Raw genomic sequence first — 17590 nt, forward strand, 5'->3', positions numbered from 1 at the left:
ACAAATATGTCTGAACACACACACACACACACACACACACACACACACACACACACACACACACACACATTTGGATGTAATTACACAGACAAGACACAATAACTCATGGCTCCATCGTTGGCTGAATGAAGACGTTAAGGGAGGAAGAGGAGACCACAGCAGCATCAGCTGTGTTAACAGGACTACACGCTAATGTGAATGCAATTAGGTGTGTGTGTGTGTATGTAGGGATCCACACATTGCGTTCCACATTTTGTGACCACATGGCCACACACATCAAACGGCTCACCATATGCACATTATTTCAGGGCAATACACACACACACACACACACACACACACACATACACACTTAGATAATGGATATGTGTATATATATATCCATCCATTATCTAAGCTGCTTATCCTGCTCTCAGGGTCGCGGGGATGCTGTAGCCTATCCCAGCAGTCATTGGGCAGCAGGCAGGGCGTACACCCTGGACAGGCCATCAGTCCATCACAGGGCCAACACACACACACACACACACACACACACACACACACACACACACACACACACACACACCTAGGTACAATAGGGCCGATTCACCTGACCTACATGTCTTTGGGCTGCGGGAGGAAACTGGAACACCCGGAGGAAACCCACGCAGACACGGAGAGAACATGCAAACTCCACACAGAGGACCACTCAGGATGACCTCCAAAGTTGGACGACCCCGGGGCTCGAAACCAGGACCTTCTTGCTGTGAGGCGACTGCACTAACTACTGTGCCACTGTGCTACCGTTCAAAAGTTTGGGATCACCCAAACAATTTTGTGTTTTCCATGAAAAGTCACACTTATTCACCACCATATGTTGTGAAATGAATAGAAAATAGAGTCAAGACATTGACAAGGTTAGAAATAATGATTTGTATTTGAAATAAGATTTTTTTTACATCAAACTTTGCTTTCGTCAAAGAATCCTCCATTTGCAGCAATTACAGCATTGCAGACCTTTGGCATTCTAGCTGTTAATTTGTTGAGGTAATCTGGAGAAATTGCACCCCACGCTTCCAGAAGCAGCTCCCACAAGTTGGATTGGTTGGATGGGCACTTCTTGCGTACCATACGGTCAAGCTGCTCCCACAACAGCTCAATGGGGTTCAGATCTGGTGACTGCGCTGGCCACTCCATTACCGATAGAATACCAGCTGCCTGCTTCTGCTCTAAATAGTTCTTGCACAATTTGGAGGTGTGTTTAGGGTCATTGTCCTGTTGTAGGATGAAATTGGCTCCAATCAAGCGCTGTCCACTGGGTATGGCATGGCGTTGCAAAATGGAGTGATAGCCTTCCTCATTCAGAATCCCTTTTACCCTGTACAAATCTCCCACCTTACCAGCACCAAAGCAACCCCAGACCATCACATTACCTCCACCATGCTTAACAGATGGCGTCAGGCATTCTTCCAGCATCTTTTCATTTGTTCTGCGTCTCACAAACGTTCTTCTTTGTGATCCAAACACCTCAAACTTGGATTCATCCGTCCACAACACTTTTTTCCAGTCTTCCTCTGTCCAATGTCTGTGTTCTTTTGCCCATCTTAATCTTTTTCTTTTATTGGTCAGTCTCAGATATGGCTTTTTCTTTGCCACTCTGCCCTGAAGCCCAGAATCCCGCAGCCGCCTCTTCACTGTAGATGTTGACACTGGTGTTTTGCGGGTACTATTTAATGAAGATGCCAGTTGGGGACCTGTGAGGCGTCTGTTTCTCAAACTAGAGACTCTAATGTACTTATCTTCTTGCTCAGTTGTGCAACGCGGCCTCCCACTTCTTTTTCTACTCTGGTTAGAGCCTGTTTGTGCTGTCCTCTGAAGGGAGTAGTACACACCGGTGTAGGAAATCTTCAATTTCTTAGCAATTTCTCGCATGGAATAGCCTTCATTTCTAAGAACAAGAATAGACTGTCGAGTTTCAGATGAAAGTTCTCTTTTTCTGGCCATTTTGAGCGTTTAATTGACCCCACAAATGTGATGCTCCAGAAACTCAATCTGCTCAAAGGAAGGTCAGTTTTGTAGCTTCTGTAACGAGCTAAACTGTTTTCAGATGTGTGAACATGATTGCACAAGGGTTTTCTAATCATCAATTAGCCTTCTGAGCCAATGAGCAAACACATTGTACCATTAGAACACTGGAGTGATAGTTGCTTGAAATGGGCCTCTATACACCTATGTAGATATTGCACCAAAAACCAGACATTTGCAGCTAGAATAGTCATTTACCACATTAGCAATGTATAGAGTGTATTTCTTTAAAGTTAAGACTAGTTTAAAGTTATCTTCATTGAAAAGTACAGTGCTTTTCCTTCAAAAATATGGACATTTCAATGTGATCCCAAACTTTTGAACGGTAGTGTATATATATCTCCATCCATCCTTATCTGAACCGCTTATCTTGCTCTCTCAGGGTAGTGGGGATGCTGGAGCCTATTCCATCAGTCATTGGGCAGTAGGCGGGGAGACACCCTGGGCAGGCCGCCAGGCCATCACAGGGCCCACACACACACACATTCATATCTAGGGACAATTTAGTACGGCCAATTCACCTGACCTACATGTCTTTGGACTGAGAGAGGAAACCGGAGCACCCGGAGGAAACTCACGCAGACACGGGGAGAACATGCAAACTCCACACAGAGGACAACCTGGGACGACCCCCAAAGTTGGACTACCCCGGGGCTCGAACCCAGGACCTTCTTGCTGTGAGGTGACCGTGCTTACCACTGTGCCGCCATATATATATATATATGTATGATATTTAAGTACATAATGCAGTGTAGGAACCCACTGACAGGAAGGGGCCCTCCAATAGATGACAGCCATAATACTGAGCAGTTTTCCATGCATCTCAGAAACACCGCCGAAATTATATCCACCAGTGACATTACCGGCAGACAATCCAGCAATGTGAAAGATTACCTCCTGGTTTGTTGATAGGCTGCATTGTGTAAAAAAATGCTGCATTGTAAAGCTGTACGCAGCGGCGTTATTCACATTTTCTTATACAGCCTATCACCAAACTAGGAAATAGGTTTTCACATTCATGGATTGTCAATTTCGGACACCTTTCAGAGACCCACAGTAGACTGCTCAGTATGAGATAGACAGAGAGAGAGAGAGAGAATGTTGAAATTTGTGATCGCCTCCCTGAACATGCAGATGATGAGATCTAACGCAGCTGTGCCATCTTTGCTAGCGTCCCTAAGCGGCGGCCAAATAAAAGGTCTGACAAAAATAAATAAAATAAAGCACTCAGCCTGAAATGAACCAAAGCACTGCATCCATGTACTCAGGCAAGCACCACCACTGACCATGTTTATGGGTGTGCTGGTCAGATCCCTCTCGGTGACCAGGCGGTCCTGGTCGGTCACGTACAGGCCTTTCTGGGCCAAGGCCTGGATGACGGCGTTGTGACCCAGCAAGGGTTTGACGGCGTCACTGCGGAGGATGAGGCTTCCCGCCCTGCAGTAGAGCTCTGCAGACTGGAGCAGGCAGGCCACGGGGGGCTTCAGGTGCTCCTGGTTGTACTGGTCCCTGTAGAAAGGCTCAGCCAGCTCCTCTGGCACCGCGTCTGGGGAAGGGGAGGGGGGAGGGAGTGAGTGAGGGAGGGAGGGAGGGAGGGAAGGTGGGTTCGAGGAGAGGGGAAAAGAGAGCGATAGAGACAGAAGGGAAGTGAGATATGGGGATGAGGAGACAGGGGGGAGGGTTCAAATACAGTTTGGAAGTTATTTCATCGTGGCTACTGAACGGATGTTCTTGACGTCCCCTCCGGACCCTCCCTCGTGTTATTCACCCCGCGGAACTTTTTTCCACGGCAATCTCAGAAAATGTCTCTGCACATTAAAATATCTTACATCAAGTCTAATTAATACGAACTGATGTAATTTAAATTCAGCTGCACTGAACTGAAATAACAATCATTTCATTACTAGCCAAGTTTTCGTATACAAGTAACGCGACTATATGAGATGTACACGAGACGAATATGTTTAACCAAGTCAACTAAATTTCTCTGAACAAGGTTGGAATTGTACAAGGAAGTATGAGAGAAAATGGCTCGCCCCCCCCCCTCTTGTAATTCATTTAGTTTCTACCCGTGACCGAGCTCCAGAGCAGGCCCAGGATTTTTACTGTAAATGGGAGGTAAAGTGAAACAGACGGAACAGTTTTGTGCCTATAATGAGACTTGAGAAATTACCCTCACACACTTAACTGAACGCCACTTAACACAGGACACACTTTCTGGTGCTCTGCTTTTTATACAAGTCCGGCCAGCCAATGCAGAACCGTGTCGCTTTTTCTACCGAGAGGATCCACAAGAATAACCCAAAAGGAGAAAGCAAGCAAGGCATATTGTCTGCTAAAGTGAGACGAGCTCAACACAACTGCTGAGGCATGACTAACTGAACTTCATGGGGATTATAAAGACATTTGGAACACACGTTTAACTTCAGCGGACCAAAAGAAAATTCTGCTCTACACTAAGAGACAATGCTACGGCAACGACGCACGTAAGGATGTTGATCTCGTATGGAGATAAATGGGTTAATTTGGTCACGCCGAAACACCGTGTTTGCATTGGCGGAAGTGTACAGTAGGTGACCAAAGGAGCGCTTTAATCCCATTACTTTACGTAGTCAATCTGGTTTGCAGAAAAAAGCTGTGCACACACACACGTCACAGTCCAGGACACGTATCACAGAGAATCTGATCAGCATGGTTCAATCTGGACACTAGGGGCATGATCCCCCCCCCCCATTTTTCTCCCCAATTGTATCCGGCCAATCACCCCACTCTTCCGAGCCGTTCCGGTCGCTGCTCCACCCCCTCTGCGAGCCGGGGAGGGCTGCAGACTACCGCATATCCCCTCCGATACATGTGGAGTCGCCAGCCGCTTCTTTTCACCTGACAGTGAGGAGTTTCGCCAGGGGGACATAGCGCGTGGGAGGATCACGCTACTCCCTGCAGTCCTCCCCTGCCCCCGATCAGGCGCCCCGACCAACCAGAGGAGGCGCTAGTGCAGCAACCAGGACACATACCCACATCCGGCTTCCCACCCACAGACACGGCCGATTGTGCCTGTAGGGGCGCCCGACCCCCGGTAACCCATGGATTCGAACCGGCGATCCCCGTGTTGGTAGGCAACAGAATAGACCGCTACACCACCCTTGGGGGAGGGGGGAGGGGGGCTATGCTTTCTTACCAGAACTGTGTCCTTCTGTGTATACGTCTGTGATTTGTTTACCACATCTTTGAATTAATGCATAAAACTTCAGCTCGCCAAAAAGTGTGTCCCCAGTATGACGACTATAAAAATGCTGTCTCGGTAACTATGGCCGTGTTCACTGTATGGCCCTTTATGCTCCTCTGTCCCACATGTGCCGTCACATGATGAGTCAGAGGTTTCTGTGTTTGAATTTGTCTGTGTGTATTTGTGTGTGTGTGTGTGTGTGTGTGTGTGAGTGTGTGTGTGTAAGTGAGCGGGTGATACACTGATCTGTAAGATTGTGCTCTCCAGCAGCGAGGGTGTATTCCTGGTGTATGGGGTCATTTCCTCCATCCCTGCCTGTGAATCACATTTGGGGTAAACAGGAGACACCAAAGGGTTCTTAAAGGTACAGTACAACGAATTTTACCCAAAACATTGCCGCAGCACCACAGTGCAACAAAACGGCGCGATAAAAGTAGAGCCCGAGCCCCCCCCCAAAAAAAACACCAACAAAAACCAGCGACAAATAAAAACAGCTCTAGGTATTACGTCACGAACGTAAATTGTGGGGCGTTCAAGTGGTCCTGCCCCCAGGGAGATGAAGAGGAATATTTAAAGCAACAGGCGCACGTTTCACCATTTCCACAACCACGTGAAGAAGCCGGTCCTCCGTACTGCCCGGGCGTCTAGTCACCACCACCACCACAACAACAACAACAACTGCTCCATCTAACAACAACAACAACAACTGCTCCATCTAACAACAACAACAACTGCTCCATCCATCAAATCCCCACCGCTGCTGTTCAAAATGTCTTCTAAGGTGACGCATACAGCTATACGCCATACCTATGGGACGAAATGAGTTGGGCCTAAGTGAGTTCATATTGTTAGCGATGTCTCCTGCGGTGCGGGCGACGCGGGTTCGCTTCCCGGCCGCGGCAGCTCCTGTGGTTGCGTTGTCCCCCGAATTCGCTACAATATTGTAACCGGTTATTTTCTTGCCCGGTGCGGGATTCGATACGGGGTGTACTGCACCACAAGGCGGCATCACTAACCGCTCGGCTAAAGGGTCAGACCCGTTAGCTAGGGGCTAACGTGTCTTATTAGTAGTGTAACGTGCATGGATAAGGAGACACGCTGGCCGCTGGCTGGCGGGTCTGACCCTTTAGTCCAGCGGTTAGCGACGTCTCCTGCGGTGCGGGCGATACGGGTTCGCTTCCCGGCCGCGGCAGTTCCTGTGGTTGCGTTGTCCCCCGAATTCGCTACAGTAGTTTACAATAGTTTATAAATTCAACATTTCCGGTGTTTAAAAAGGGCGCCGCAGCAAACGGGACCTTCCTCTCGTTTGCTAAACGGGGCTCCTTTTAGAAAACATCCACGGGGCCTCGCTTTTCTCCGTGACCTGGCGCGTACGCGCGCGTGTTAACTTGGACGCTGTATAGCCACCGATGACCTATAAACACAGCCATTAAATTCCACACAGTTTGCCCAAAAACAAACCCCATAAAAAGATGAGTATGCGGCAATAAAACACACTTTTCAAACAGCGTGCAAGTTTTTTTTTCGGTTTGTTTTTGGAGTCCACGAAAACGCTGCCTCGTCAAGGAAAAAACCCCTCTCCTTTGTGTCGGCCATCAAAGCGGAAACAGACAGGAAGTAGCTGCCACCGGAAGCGCGGACAGAGAAGACCGCTTCCCCGGAGACCCCTTGGGGTCACGGCTCGGCGCTGCGCAAGAATGTTGTGCTCAGCAACGTTACCCCCTGTTCGGTCATTGCTCGTTTTCAGTAACCTGAACCAGGTCGTGAGTGTATTTAACGGTCGGTACTGACATGGTTGCTAAGGAAAAGTCGTTTTTTTAACCACTTCTTCGTTTACAGTGTGTGATATACTGGGTCTGCGCATGCCCCGATGCGTCGTCCCTAACGCGAAGGGTTGTTCAGTGATGAACGCGCAGTGAGTCAGTAGCCAGAGGTGACTGTTCAGCCGGAGGACGCGTCCCACTCCTCCTCCTCACGACGGCGTGTGGCCTGAGTGAGGAAATGAGTGAACACAGGCCCACTTTTAACATACGAGATGGATCCCGTCCAACTGGCAGATGAGGGTAACTGGTGAATTTACAGCCTTGCGAGATGGTGGGCGCACACGTGTCGCCGGCGTGTCGGGATTTGGTCGCAGAAAGCTGCCGCTAAAACCCAGAGCTAGGACAGCCTACGGTGCCGAAGATGAAGCGCCTGCCAAGAGGCTCTGGCCGCAAGCTTAAAACGGCTCCAACTGCTGATAAGGTTGTACGCGGAGATAGATGAGAGGACATATATGTGCGTGTACTACACCGGTCATTCCTGTCAAGACCTAACTGGGTTAGGCTGATTGTTAAGGGTGTCTTAATACGAGATATCTTTTGCTTTTGTTTCGTTTAGTCCTTGGCACGCTTGGGCGAGAGGTACGAGGCAAAACTTTGGGGGCCTCACTGTCACCCCAAAGCATAGGCAGAAACCCCGAGGGGGGGGAGGACACGACCCCCCCATCCTGGGAAAAATATGATATATATCCCCCCCAATATTTCGCCCCTGGTTACAGCACTACTTTTGGTGCCCCCCTCAGGAATTGCGCTTGAGAAAATGTCATGTAATCGTCCCCTCCGAAGTTGGTATCAGATTTTCGCCCCTGCCCCAAAGTAACCAGGATGCACATGTCATGGGAAAGACTGACTGACTGGGAGAGAAGTGTAAAGGTGGTACGCTAAACTCTGCCGACCTTGTTTTTCTTGTATAATGAGCATGAGCACGTGTGCGCGCGCTCTCGCTCACATCTATACATATTTTCAGTAGATGAGGATGTTATTAAATGTTCACCAGATTCATCCCATCGCTCATCCGTTGAAACTAGGCCAAACATGGCTCTGAAGACCGGTACTGAATTGGGCCACAGTTCTCGGCGGTGCTGGGAGCCAAATCTGTGTCACCGGGAGAGAAGGGAACAAACAAGGCGGCGGTGGTATGCTAATAGCCCCTGGTCCTGGAGGACCGAAGCTCACCTTCCCAGTAAGTCAAGTAGACAAACGCAACACGCCGCTGTATCCTTCCCTGTCTGCCTGTCTACCATTTCACATTCCAGTTTCTGATGGAAAACTGGAAAACTGGAGGGAGGAATACCAGCTGGTTCTGGCGAAAAGTAGTGCAGAGTACTGTATGACTCTATCCACTGTCATGTAATGGATGACAGACCAGTCTGTGATATTGTGTTGGTGTGACTTGGACCTAATTTGGCAGTGTTCTCGTCTCCTTTTATGTTTTTTTTCTTCTTCCCTCGGTGACTAAAAGAACTACACATAGAGGAACAACCATTAAAAGCATTAATGAAAATCTGGAGTAAACCCCTGGACTCGGGGCAGGCTGGAATTACTCAAGTCTTTATGGGGCCAGGCTCCAAAAGCTGTTTCCAGACCACAGCGAGGACACGAGTTGTGCCAACAGCTGGAGCAAATGTTGCTACGCATACAATTAAGACCATAAAAGAAAATTTCGTCACTTAGTATGATGACCCCCCCCTCCCCAATTACAACATCATCACCATCATCGCCATGAGCATGATAAAGACCACTGCAACAACAAAAGCACCAATACTGAAGCTTCGATTTATGATTTTATGAACGTGCATAATAACGGTTTCAGATGAATTGGGCTGTCCCCCGTCTACTGGCAGTGCAATATTTAATCTGAATTTTATTTTTAAACTCTTGACAGCAAATGTCTTGTGCCAGTGTGCCATGGCATTATTTGGGGGGAGACTCGTTAAGTGGCCGTCTTCAGTGGACGTTAGGAGGGTATGAGACGTAGAAAAAGTAGTAAGCAGGCAACAAGTTAACTCATAAACTTTGTACCGAGCCATAAAACGTCTAATCTCACCATAATGCTTAATGGCCTATGAATGACTGAAGCAATCTGGGGTATGCATATTGCTTGCAAACACAAAATTAGGCCTGAACCTTGCGGGGGGAGAGAGAGAGAGAGAAAAAGGAAGAAAGAAAGAAAGTAATTCGCGCTGTCAGACGATTCTCTCGTTACATTGTAGCGAATTCGGAGCCACTTCGCCACAATAGTTTCACCAAATCTCGCCCGTAAGTGCAAACAAGAGGCGCCACCTACCCGAGCCGAAGGCTTTGGCCACGAGCCATGTCAGGCTACATGAGATTTTAGCCCTGGTAAAGTCATAATGATCGAAGGCTCCGATGGCGGGGACGATGAAGGTCCTTCTCGTCCCTTTGCTTGCCACAGCATCTCCCATTTTCACACCGGGGCTCTCAGGGCAAGACTCCCGTTGTAAGCGAGGCGGCGGATCAGACGGCGGCCGCTGGAAACCTCCCAGCGGCGGATGACATCCCGTTCGGAGGAATGCGATGCAGCAAATTTCCCTTTCGTTTAAAAAAAAAAAAAAGGAAAAAAAAAACTTTGAAAATGTGGCTCGCTGGATATTGAGAGAGAACAGCGACGGCGACTTGACACGCAGGCAGCCGCAAGGACGCTTCGCGATCACATACGAGCCATCTTCAGGGGTTTTTTTTTGTTGTTTTTTTCAAACCGTACGTCTTAATATGCGCCTCTCTGACACGACGGGGCAGCTCGGCTTCCGAAGGGAGTCAGGAGATCGTCCCCCCTTCCCTGACATGATCCTCGGCTCGTCCGGCGTAGCGGAATAACAGGACGCTCCGCTATCCGGCGGCGGTAGCGGAATTTTTTTTTTTTTAATTCTCCTCCGAAGGTTCTGGGCGGCTTTAGACGGGCGCTTTCAGACGGAAACCGATACGGTTGTCGGTGTTCATGTTTTTTTTTTTTTGTTTTGCCTCCTTTTTTTTTTTGGAGCGTTCGCCTCTTTCCCCCCCTCCTCCTCCTCAATCTCGGGCGGCTTTCTCCTCTGCGCTTTTCCTGCCGCACTGGTCGGAGGAGAGCGCGCATTGCGCATGCGCGATCCACCCAGCACATCCCGCGGATATAACTGGCCACGGCGCGTCTGAAACTTACTGGCTATTTTGTCGCGCCATGTCTCCTCTTTTCTTTTTCTTTTTTTTCTTATGGAAGCCGTTACCGCGCCGGGAAAGGCAAGGTGGCGCTACCGGCGAGGGGGATTTTCTCCGCCTTTTATCACAGCGACGTAGGGTGGCGGGTGACGTACGAATCGGACGACCTGTAAACCCGCAAACTTTCCTCGCTTACTTTGACATTGCAGTGGGCGCGTACCGTGCGCGTGCGGCATTTCGGATTGACGCTCAGCTCGCCTTTCCGGCCCAAACGGCTGGAGAAACGCAACAGCGACGCCTGCAGGACGCGCGGCGAGTCAGCTGTGTGGGAAGCTGGTTGGGAAAACAAACGGAAGCGATGCGTAAGAATTTCAACACTCTAAATGGATCATCTCACCGTTTCCCGTCATTATCGCTCCCAGATTCGCTTTCCAAAGTGCAAACGATTCCAACTTCTAGAGATGAACGAGAGTCTTGGTCTGTCTAGGACAGTGTTTCTCAACCCAGTCCTCAAGGACCCCCTATCCTGCAGATTTTCTTTGCAACCCTGAATAGGTACCTGTTTGTAGTAATTCAGCAGTGAATGTCAAGAGTTGGCACACCTTGCATAATGAAGTGCTGTGAGATGATTGGTTGAGTAAGTACAAGCACAGCTACCTATGCAGGGTTACAATGAAAATCTGCAGGTTAGGGGGTCCTTGAGGACTGGGTTGAGAAACACTGGTCTAGGATATGGCTGTCCGTTTGGGTGTTGTTGACCTTGCACTATGTAAAAACAGCATTTCTGGTATCACAAATCCAGCCCACCGACCGTAGATGGCTAATTAAAGTGCCAAATGACACAAGTCATATTAGTGCACAATCATCTCTTGTTGCCATATCTTGTGTGCAGAAAGAATGAGGCTGAGTGATTCACAATTACGTTTTCTTGCTGCGTCGAGCAGTTACCACTTCTGTCAATTCAGTCATATTCCGGAAATTACGCTTCAGACTACCACCTTTGACATTTGAGAAACTTTATATTATGCATAAACAAAACAATAAAGAGAACATTATTTTCCCCAATGAAAATTCTTTCCATTCACATCGATTCCATAAAACATGATTGCATCGATTGTAATGGTGTCCAGTGAGCTGTACATGTTCCTCTGTGAAATTGTTTTTCTTAAAAGTTGAATGTGATAAGTGGAGTCCCTGGCTTGGGGTAGTCCTGTCAGTTTCAAGTGTCCAGCACCCCCCCCCCCAGTTTCAAGCAACGGTGACATTTTTCCACAATTAAGGTTGTAACATTCATGTTCATCTGTTAGTCTTTAGAGTTAGAGGTTCAATTTTTAACTTTACCATAAAGGGCAGGGTAGTACCATAGGCAATGCAAGTAGCATCATGTTAACACAAAAGTTTAAAAAAAAATCCCTGACAAATTTATTCATACAAAAAAAAAAAAAGCCATCACAAATAACAGAACTTTCAATACATCTACACATAGATTTTGGCGTATTCTGTGGTTGTTTCACAGAGATTTAATTTCACTAAACTTACTTTAAAAGGCATTTTTGGATATACCATCAACAGCCAGGACAGTTAAACTGATTAATATCTCTTAAAAACAACACCTAATTGCAAGGCCTGTGTCTTGGAAGGCGATGGGAGGAGACAATGCAGATTGTAGATAATAAATCTCGAAAAAGAACGTATACCCGTCTTTCCTAAATGTGCTTGCTGAACCATTCATATTTATCTTATTCTGCTGATTTCTTTGCTTTTTTTTCAGTCAGTATAAAAAAATAAATTACATTTTCAGTACACGGATGCATTCATTCACGCATGATGCAAAAACTCACACACACATACACCCATTCCTTTTCCAAAGGAGCTGAATCGAGTTCAACTGGACTTGGTATATATCCGTGAAGACGTTTCGCCTCTCATCCAAGAGGCTTCCTCAGTTCGTGCCTTTCCGACTAGACCAAGCTAGCTAGGATGAGAGGCGAAACGTCTTCACGGATATATACCAAGTCCAGCTGCGCTTGATTCAACTCCTTTGGAAAACCATGACCTGGATGAATGAGAACATTCACAGACACCCCATCCTTTTGCTCAAATGATAATGAGAAGTTGCATTAGCATACAATGCAGCACCGCTCCACCACATTCACGTACAGAGATCATAATAGTGCGGTGTTCCTGTACCAGGGTGGGGATTGCGTTCCCATCATATGAGAACTTTGGCAGCGTACCTTCCTACTGTCTGAAACCACACATTTAGTTTCATCTGAATGGTCTCAAGGTACATTACGGTCATTTAGCCGACACTTTTATCCAAAGCGACTTACAGTAAGTGCATTTAAAATGGGAAATCAGGTCATCGGAGGTCATAAGTGCATCTAAGAACAAAACCAGTGCTGAAGCACAAGAAAGAGATTTTTGTTTTTTAAATGAGTGAATATGATAAGTGCTAAGAACAACTAACAGGGTAGTAGTTCTTGAAGAGGTGAGTTTTCAACCTGCGCCGAAAGATGGGCAGCGACTCCGCTGTGCGGACATCAGTGGGGAGCTCATTCCACCACTGTGGGGCCAGGACAGAAAAGAGCCGTGACCGGGTCGATCGGCAGCAGGGGCCTCTGAGCGACGGGGCAACCAGGCGTCCCGAGGCAGCAGAGCGAAGTGGTCGGTCGGGGGTGTAGGGCTTGACCATGGCCTGGAGATAGGAAGGAGCTGTTCCTTTCACTGCCCTGTAGGCTAGCACCAGAGTCCTAAACTGGATGCGAGCAGCTACTGGGAGCCAGTGTAGGGACATGAGAAGGGGAGTTGTGTGGGAGAACTTAGGGCGGTTGAACACCAGACGAGCTGCAGCTTTCTGAACAAGCTCCAGAGGTCTGATGGCCGACGCCGGGGTGCCAGCAAGGAGGGAGTTGCCGTAGTCCAGCCGGGAGATGACCAGAGCCTGGATGAGCACCTGTGTCGTCTCGTCGGTGAGGAATGGGCGAATCCTCGTGATGTAATACAGGAGAAATCTGCAGGAGCGAGCAACCGATGCAACGTTTGCAGCAAACGACAGCTGGTCGTCCAGGATCACACCCAGATTCCTCGCAGTCCGAGTTGGCGTCACCACCGTGTTGTCAATGGTGATGGCCAGGTCTCGGTGCGGGCAACCTTTCCCCGGGAGGAACATCAGCTCTGTCTCGTCCAGATTGAGCTTCAAGTGGAGTGTCGCCATCCCCTCCGGGATGTCAGTCAAGCACGCAGCAATGCGTGTCTCTACTTGTGTGTCAGAGGGAGGGAGGGACGAGATCAGCTGGGTGTCATCGGCATAACAATGGTAAGAGAAGCCATGTGAGCGAATAACCGAACCCGGGGATGTCGTGTACAGGGAGAAAGGGAGAGGACCTAGAACCGAACCCTGTCAAATGCCTGTAGTCGGTCTGCGAGGCTCCGACACAGATCCCCTCCATGTCACGTGGTAGGTACCAGCTGAACAGCAGCCTTGCTTTGCAAGGTTCCTTTCTGGATGATGTTGCAGTTTAGGATATTTAACGGAGGACACTATGGAGCGCTGCCCACTCCATGAGTCCCTGACAGTCCCTGTTATTACAGCTTTTGAGACGATCCTCTCGATACTTTGGCTAAGCTTGTCAGCTTCCAAACCAAATACTTGCCTAGTTGACCCTTTACCGGCAAAACTTTTTAAAGACCTCTGGCCTTTCCTGGGACCTACAGTGCTGCACACTGTTAATCTGTCACTTACTACTGGCACTGTTCCCAGCAGTTTTAAGACATCTGTGGTCAAACCTCTACTTAAGAAACGGCGCCTCGATCCAGGGTCTCTTAATAACCATCGACTAGTCTCTAATCTTCCACTCTTTTCTAAAGTGCTAGACAGAGTTGTGTATCATCAACTTTCGCTTTCGACCCAGCTTCAGAACCTGTACCGCATGACGGGTTGGTTTCTGCCTCAATGAATTTACCAAGCACTGTTCTGCCTCTGCCAACGAGATTATAGCGTATTGCAAAACATTTCTCCTCTCTCACGTGTCTTTCCTCTCTCTCTGAATGACGTCTTCTCCTTTTCCTTCTTCTGTGCGTGTGTGAACGGTGTGATGTGAGTCTCCCTTGTATGCACGTGCAGTCTGTCCTCCTCCCAGGTCTCCATGGTGATGGCGGTCGCCACCTGGACACTGCTTGGCATCTTCCTCATCACATTTTTTTTTAATTATAGATGTTATAAATCCATATAATTTTGTTATCCTGTTTCAATGTCACATCTTTCTCTCACTCAGGCGTGTGACTATTTTTTTGTCTACATGGTGATGCTGGTCACGTGGTTCGTGTCCTGGGCTGTTCCAGTGGCGTCTGGACACTGCTTGGCGTCCTCCTCGTCATATTCTTCATATATTTTATAATGCCATTATAGTTCTGTAATCCTCTTTCAATGTTGCATTCTGTAAATTGTGTAAAGACAACATCCATTGCACGTTGTCTGTCTTGGGAGAGAGGTCCCTCCTCTGTTGCTCTCCCTGAGGTTTCTTCCAATTTGCTCTGCCTGTTAAAGGGATTTTCTTTTTTTTAAGGGAGTTGTTCCTTATCCGATACGAGGGTCTAAGGACAGGATGTTGTGTTGCTGTGAAGCCTCTTGAGGCAAATTTGTAATTTGTGATACTGGGGCTACGCAAATAAAATTGACTTGACTTGCCCAACACTGCTCCCTACTGCCTCTAGTGGGTTCCTGCAGCCAATGAGGTCCGGAAATACACTGAATCTTCATGGCCAGTAGATGGCGGTGCTCAGTTAAATATTTGCCCACTTGATATTGCTCAGGTGCAGTATTGCAACTATTAAATTAGTCTTAATCATTTCCCATATGGGTCTATTGCTCTTGTAAGAGTCTCCTCTTGAGGAATGTAGGCTCAATTACTTGAATGCGTTTTTAAACGTCTATATTTATAGGCTCCAACATTTTAATGAATAAAAAATTTACATGACGACCTTGAAACAACCAGAGGTTTTAGTCTCGGATCAGCTATCACAGTTGTGATATTTTAGTGTTGAGCAAAATGGAGAAAGGAAAACAATATTTACAGTTTCATTCTTTGTCTTCACTATCAGCCAATCCATCATCATTAACGCCACTCAGTTCAACGGTCATCTGAGAGTCATTGCCTATCATAATGTACTTGGCATTTTCGATGTGAATACTTGACTGTGGGGGCCACCAAAGCCTGCCATCCCCACCAACCGCTGGCGGTATCCCAGAGGCGTCCGCGTATGAAGCAGGATAGTAGGGGGCATTCCGAGGGTCCAGCGGTGGACCATGTATGAGAAGCTGTTGCTCTATAAGAAGTCTGATTTTTTCTTGCTCCAGTGCTTTCGCTTTCTTTTGCTCGCGAATCAGCTGTTCCTGGCGTCTGTTTGAAAGTCTAAGTGTTTCCTGTCTCCTCACCTGGTCTTTCACCCTCTGCTCCTCGAACCACAATCGCCTCATAGATTCGATTCTGGCCGGCGAAAGGGCCTTTTTTATCCTCTTGTCGAAGCTCTTGTTCTCCACCAGAGGAACCACCGCCTGGAGAATCATGGGCATGTTCTGTTTGGACATGCAGTTTTCCTGTGGCAGCAGGGGAATAACAGTGTTGAATTTGTGTTTGTGATTCATAGAGTTGATGAGGGCCGACTCTGTCTCCACCTCAAGCAGACGTGTTTTAAAGTTGCGCGTGAGCAGCAGAATGGTAAAGGCCGAGTTATTGATGGCATCCTCCACACACATCAGAGTGCCCTTGCCCGGAATCGCAAAGTGCTCACTGTAAGTCGCCCCAGTGCCAACACCGAGGGACTCCAGTCTTTCTCTCATACTCTCAGCCATATCGAAATCCTCCGCTGCATGTAGGATAACGAATGAGTAGAATATTTTCTCCTCCTCCTCCTCCTCCTCTATAATAGTCTTTTCATAAGCTGCTTTGGGAACACTGATGGTGGGTGGAAGATGTTCAGTTGAAATAAGTGCTGGTTTTGTCTCAATGAGTGGCACTGCGGTTTTCTTCTGATTCCCTGTGACATGTCCATCCGACTTATTGTCCTTCTCTACTAATGTTGTGAAGCTACGAACGTCTGTCTTTGAATCCATGTGAGATTTTAACACGGAGAGGTCCTTTCGTTCAGCGTGAGCTCCCGCGGGTGAGTTGGAAGGCCCAGATGTGTTGCTTTTCACATTCTCTTCATTCACGAGGGAGAGGTTTCTACGCGGCTGGGCATGATCCGGCATCACTGGAGTAACTGTGTCCCGTTGAAACGGGGCTGTTGGGGGTAAACTAATCTCTAGATGAGTAGGATATGAAGCTATGGAGGAGTCGGTATGTAATGAACCACACAGACTGTGATGACTCTGTGATTCATCCTGAGATGGTGGTCGTTTTAAAGTTGCACTCGTGCTGTCCTCAGGATTACGGAGAGACCCGGAAAGGAACTTCCTGGAGGAGCACATCCACTCTGCAAACTGAGCTCCACATACAAATTCAGCCTCTTCTCTTAGTTTCTCAATGCTCTTGTATTCTGTATGGTCACTTGTTTTTTGTCCATTAGCAGAGAGGGCTCTAAAATATGCCAAATCTCTCAGGAGTGGGTCACACAGCCTCTGCTCCGACAGCACCTTGAATATTCTGGCCAGGCTAGCCAGTGTTTCTTCCCCAGCCGCTTGGAAAGCACCACATTTATCTCTGAAGTCCTCCCACTGCCCCCCACTCGTGCGCCACTTTTCAGCCAGGTGATTAGCAAGGCAGCGTTCCTTCAGCATGCCGAGCTTGGCGAGGCCCTGTTGCTCTCTGCGGAGCCTGAGGAGACACAAAGCATGGACTATGACCTCCCCAGGGCTCCTCCCCAGCTGGAAGGTCAGGCTTAGCAATCGCTCCTCAGGCACGTCAGCCAGGCTCCTGAACACATCTGCCAACCCAGTGCCCTGTTCTCCTGGCGCCTTTCCATCCATTTGTGATATTTCTTGTTACTTTTCACAGAGGCTCATGTGATCAGATCAGATTTTCCACCGTTTTCCTCACTTCATTTGAGGATTTGTTCTGCATGATTTCGCTGATTATGTCACTCTTGCCGTTTCATAAGTCGGTCACACTAAAAAGATTTTGAAAAAAAAAAAAGAAAAGAGAGAGAGAGAGAGAGTCATAAATGCTGCTGCGGACACGTACCCGCCCATGCATGGTTACCTTGTGTCTTGTGGACGCCCAACCCAGCGCGACACGTAAAGTAAACAAAAAAAAGTTAAGGGTAAACTGTCTAATTAGAAACTGAGAGACGTGTAATGCATTAGTTACCAAACGAGAACTGT

The 17590-nt window shown here is 47.9% G+C and overlaps 2 protein-coding genes across 2 annotated transcripts in view; both read right to left on the reverse strand.

Moving 5' to 3' along the window:
* Positions 1–10134, reverse strand: part of camsap2b (calmodulin regulated spectrin-associated protein family, member 2b) — a 52080-nt gene extending 41946 nt beyond the window's left edge. The window contains exons 1-2 of the mRNA XM_056293134.1: positions 9398–10134; positions 3351–3610 (exon numbers count right to left, since the gene is read on the reverse strand). Coding sequence (XP_056149109.1) covers positions 3351–3610; positions 9398–9536 — 399 coding nt within the window. The 5' untranslated portion in view covers positions 9537–10134. The remainder of the gene's footprint in view (positions 1–3350; positions 3611–9397) is intronic.
* Positions 10135–15346: 5212 nt separating this feature from the next.
* On the reverse strand, positions 15347–17236 carry ticam1 (TIR domain containing adaptor molecule 1). Its single transcript, XM_056293898.1, has one exon. The coding sequence runs from the start codon at positions 17234–17236 to the stop codon at positions 15347–15349; it is 1890 nt and encodes a 629-aa protein (XP_056149873.1).
* Positions 17237–17590: the final 354 nt, after the last annotated feature.

This window comes from Lampris incognitus, chromosome 14, assembly GCF_029633865.1.
Source record: "Lampris incognitus isolate fLamInc1 chromosome 14, fLamInc1.hap2, whole genome shotgun sequence".
In the NCBI taxonomy this organism is placed as follows: Eukaryota; Metazoa; Chordata; class Actinopteri; order Lampriformes; family Lampridae; genus Lampris; species Lampris incognitus.